The 5,000-nt window shown below is 35.5% G+C and overlaps 1 protein-coding gene across 1 annotated transcript in view; it reads left to right on the top strand.

Annotated features, from left to right (window-relative positions):
- LOC138019122 (cleavage and polyadenylation specificity factor subunit 1-like) overlaps window positions 1–5,000 on the top strand; it is a 91,689-nt gene that overhangs the window by 75,926 nt on the left and 10,763 nt on the right. The window contains exons 27-33 of the mRNA XM_068865794.1: window positions 1,324–1,396; window positions 1,499–1,557; window positions 1,683–1,835; window positions 2,524–2,640; window positions 3,132–3,222; window positions 4,248–4,332; window positions 4,889–5,000. The exon at window positions 4,889–5,000 is cut by the window's right edge and continues 30 nt beyond it. Of these exons, the coding sequence (XP_068721895.1) occupies window positions 1,324–1,396; window positions 1,499–1,557; window positions 1,683–1,835; window positions 2,524–2,640; window positions 3,132–3,222; window positions 4,248–4,332; window positions 4,889–5,000 (690 nt within the window). The remainder of the gene's footprint in view (window positions 1–1,323; window positions 1,397–1,498; window positions 1,558–1,682; window positions 1,836–2,523; window positions 2,641–3,131; window positions 3,223–4,247; window positions 4,333–4,888) is intronic.

The following is a 5,000-nucleotide window of genomic DNA, read 5'->3' as shown; positions in this document are numbered from 1 at the left end:
ATTGCAAGATGTAACTAAAGGAAATTTATGACATTTTGAAGACAATAGTTAGGTCTATGTGTTGCAGTTCAGTTTTATCCCCTGGTTTAATGAACCAGTCCATTTTACTTCAAACCAGTTTAATTTTTTTATAACATCACCCATTTCAACATAGTTGGACGTCTTTCTGTAATTACAGTAAGTAGAACTCTTTATGGAGTATGTATAAAATAAGCTAGATAAATCATTATTTTAAGATTATCATGGTGGATTGCTGTTTTGGGTGCTATCAAAGGCCAACAAATTTTAGTGATTAGGATCAAATGCTCAGCTTAGTGATTTGGGTTAAGTTCTTATTTTGAATGGTTAGGTAAGGTTAGGGCCGATTTACACGGTACGACTTTGTCGCATGCGACAACGGCTTACGACAGGCCCACGACATGATTTACAATTGTTGTGTACGTCAGAAAAAATGTCGTAGCATTTTAAAACATGTTTTAAAACGCTGCGACAATCGTAAGTCATGTCGTAGGCCTGTCGTGAGCTTGTCGCATGCGACAAAATCGTATCGTGTAAATCGGCCCTTAGGGACACTGCCCGCATTTTAGGAATTAGGGTTAAGATTTCAATTGAGTGATTAGGGTTATGCATTGTCTTATATGAAACAATTTGCATTCCAGGAAGTGTATGACAACTGCAGACTACATACTGCTGACTGTCTTCAAATAGCACTAATACAAAGTATTTATGCCTAAGCACCCATTTGATCAGCAATGATAAACAGTATTAATTTTAAGTCTAAGCGCTCATTTTAAAAATAAATAATGGTTAGCTTTCAATAACTGTGAGTTTGGATTAGTCTGCAGTCTACAGTCTGCAAGTGTCAGTAAAGTGTTTTTGGTCTAAAACAACCGTTTTGTCGTTGGGTTAAAGATATTGGTACCTGGAAGGTAAAGGGGGAATAGATCTGTGAAGGAAGGGTGGGGTAGGATAGAGGCAATGGGGAAATCATGGAGAGGTAGGAGAAGTAAAATGGAGCAAAGGAATGTCTCATTCTTTTTTTGAGACCCACCATAAAACCAAGCCCTGGTTTTTAACTACATCCCCCAAAAAAGGGAAATCCCTTTTCTAGACAGTTAATAAAAATAAGCCAGTTAAAAAGACTTTAAACTGGTTCAAAACATTAAACAGGGGGATAAAATTGAACTACAACATAATGTACCAGCATGTACACATGTAGGAAAAGGGGTTACGTATTGTATCTGTTGTAATCTTTTACACTGGTGGACAGATCACCATTATCAGATCCGGGGTTGATTTCTAATTTGTTTTATTTTTATTTAGCTACAGCACAATTTACTTCTTCGTGACAAGAAATCAAAGCAGCAAAAAGTGAAGCAGGTTGATGTTGTTCAAGGTACTGTTGTACATGTAGGAATAACAATTTTATGCTTACTTTAACTTAAAGTTTCTTTGAAGTGTCAAACTCAAATGAAATTTTTATATGATTACTCCTCAGGATCAAAACCAAGAGTTGCCAGTCTCCGTGTGTTCAGTGACATATCATCATATTCAGGGGTAAAGATTTGTACTTTATTTTGTTCACTGTCAATGCTGGCCCTACCAAATATGAGCAGCAATCTGTCTAAAATGTGAATGAAGCATAAATTGATTAATTAATTGTTTTGTGAATGTTATTGCAGGTTTTTGTCTGTGGTTCTTACCCTCACTGGCTTTTTGTTTCAAGTCGAGGGGCATTACGAGCTCATCCTATGAAAATTGATGGCGCTGTCACATGCTTTGCTCCATTCCACAATGTTAACTGCCCCAAAGGGTTTCTTTATTTCAACAAAAAGGTAATTATGATGCTAGTCGTTTTTCTTTGCAATTTGTAGTGGACCTATCATATTTAAACCCTCTATAAGTAGTTACCTCTCCTATTGATTAATATTAATTTTTATTATTAGAAAGGCCCCTGTCAGTTTTTAGGAGAATCCTTTCAGAGCCAGTCTAGCCACTTTCTTGAGTCATATCTATAGTTTCGCCAAACACCCCTCTGTTGTTTGGCCAGCTTGCTTGACAAAACCTGTCCATAAGGTCTTTCACTGTTATATAGCTGCAGTTTGATTCCCTTGGAAGGTTTAGTATGGGGATATATTGATTTAAATCTTTATTTTATTTCGTTGATTGCCAAAATCGTGTTTATTGTTTTGGGTTGAACTTTAGGGTGCGTTCGATTGACCGTATTCCGGAATAGGAATACATAGAATACAAGTTGGAAATCCTTCGTTTTTGCAGAGATTCACATTAAAATTGTCAAACATTTGCTAAAATGCTATTTTAAACATATTTTTATTATGCTTGCATCTTGGAAATGCACCAAACATACCGTTTTAGGCATCACTCCACGTATTCATATTCCGGATTGGGGTCAATCGAACACGCCCTAAATGATCATGTATCAAAATTGGGGTATTGCAAAGTTTTGATTTGATTTTGTAGGCTTGTTTATTTGCATTCCCTTGTTATTTTCATGATATTAAGGGCGAACTGAGAATTTCGGTGCTACCAACACATCTGAGTTATGATGCGCCTTGGCCTGTGAGAAAGGTTCCACTCAGGTGTACACCTCATTTTGTGGCCTATAATCGCGAAAGCAAGGTATGTTTAAGTAACTTTTAATGTTATATGGTAGGCAAAAATGTTGTGACGTTTACATGTATGTATATGGAAAGTTAGTATTTAAGACTTTTTAGCAGGCAGGAATGGCCACTTTGCAAAATTTCCTCTACTAACAGCAAAATCAGCTTCTTTTTTTAAGGAGGAATCATACAATGTTATCAACCAAATGAAGTAAGAGAAAAGAAATAAAGTCAACATTTCAATGGAAACTTGGGGCTTGCAATGATACATGTAATGGTGTTTAACTGTGTAGCACAAGTTGTTGCCAGCTATTTCACAAGGTCACATAATTTTTTTGATGATGAAAATGATAAATTTTTTAGGGATCTTTTGTTAGGATTCTTTTGTTATATTTTCAGTAATTTAACCATATTTTGTGTGCAGCAAATTACACCTTTTTGCCTGTGATTGAATTGAATATTACTGGTACGGTAAAATGCTTAATTGAGGATGAAGCTGTTTATGTCTAGACTTGTGCAGTGGTGACGAGCTTATCAGAGCAGACTAAAAGGATTGTCAAACTCAATACAGAAGATCATGAGCCAGAAGACATTGATCGAGGTAGGTAATAATGATCCTGATAATAGTGTAATAAATATATCTTATAGGACGCTTTAGTGTGTAGTATCATGGGATATATTATTTTACAAGTCTCACAAGCCCGCAGTTTGCAGTTTTTTGCGCTACAATTTTAGCAAGTGAATTGTAAACTTGAGAGCATGTAACAGATTTGTGCACGGCAAGCGCAGGGCAAACGTCAGCACCTCAACTAGTCAATGGTTTTCTACTGTGAAAATATCATGAAATATTTTGTACTCGTTTTGTGTGTTTTCTGTACAATAACTTACACAGGTCGATAATAATAATCGTCATCAGCATCATCGTAGATAAATGGATCTGCACATACAGTACAACTATGCACTGCAAAAGAAATATTTCAACTCACAATAATTTGTACAAGGCCGCAAAGTGGCCTGCCTTTATTTATTGCAATTATATTAACTAACAAGGTGAGAAATATATGAGAGATCATCAGCATCAGTTTTGCACTCAAACAAGACTTCCATTATGGTCACTTTTGCCTTGACCTTTTCATTGCAAAGATCAAAGATACAGACCTGAAAGGAAAGGGACTACCTCATTGTCACTAAATTCAGCGATTTTTGCGAATTTGAAATTTATTACTCTTGAAATATAGGACAGGCAAAGATTGAAATCACAACAAAAAAGAGCTACATTGTACATTAGCAGGGGTTGACACTTTGCCTTAAAAAATACGGGAAAACAACAGGACTTTTTTCTTTAAAATTATCAGCAATTTATCACACAATTCTCATGTACAATTTGAAATATATTTTAAGCACTTGTATTTTTAAAGGAAACCGATTTTCCTATGTGTAGTCTTTTAATAGAGTTTTAATTCCATTTTGCATTTGAAATCGTAATTCTGATTACCTTTACAAACCTGATTTCTAGGATTATGCATGCTTAAGAGTAAAATTTGTGTTGGTCGATGCTTCTCACTCTATTAAAATTGTCTATTAGAAGGAGCTGATTGTATAATTTTCTTTCCTTTCTCCATCTAGATGGGAGATTTGTTTATCCAATTATTGATCGCTTCAGCCTACAGCTAATTTCCCCTGTTAGCTGGGAAATTATACCAAGTACACGGTGAGTGAGTCCTTCTTTAGTTGTTAAGTAACAGAGTGAGTTTGTATCAGCAACTTGTCATTTTGTTTTTCAAGTCATTCAGCCTTGGGTTGTGCATTGTACATGTGCTTTGTGCAGGACAGTTAAATTAAACATCAGGTAAATAAATGACACTTCACACATCAAGTAGAAGTTTTGCAACACAATTATTGTCAAGGTCAAGCAAACAATGTAACAGGTAAAAAGCTTAATTATTTTCACAACGTGTCTTCTCTTGTTGTAACATGCATATTATTCAAAGTGACAGTTTATACATGTTGAAAGGCTTTTTACAAACATTCCTTGCACTGCCTTGGCAAAGAGTCATACCTCAAGTCAAGAAGGAGATTTCAGTTACATGTCACACACTGCTGAAGGTGACCTGTGATTTGTTCAAATATCAATTTGAATTATCAATGTTACCCCTTGATTGAATTTATTTTTGTAAAGATCTCCTATTTCCTGGATTGTCTTGAATGAAATCCTGTTTGTCATTATTTGCTATATTTCTTGGGGTTTTTTGTACTTTTGTTTTCAGTATTGAAATGGAAGATTGGGAACATGTGACTACTTGTAAGAATCTGATGCTTTCAAGTCAGGAGACACATACAGGCCACAAGGGATTCATATGTGTTGGCACAACTCATGTG

Source organism: Montipora capricornis, chromosome 10 (genome assembly GCF_036669925.1).
Source record: "Montipora capricornis isolate CH-2021 chromosome 10, ASM3666992v2, whole genome shotgun sequence".
Classification (NCBI taxonomy): domain Eukaryota; kingdom Metazoa; phylum Cnidaria; class Anthozoa; order Scleractinia; family Acroporidae; genus Montipora; species Montipora capricornis.
The sequence above is the reverse complement of the archived record's forward strand: the minus strand, read 5'-3'. Positions and strand labels throughout refer to the sequence as shown.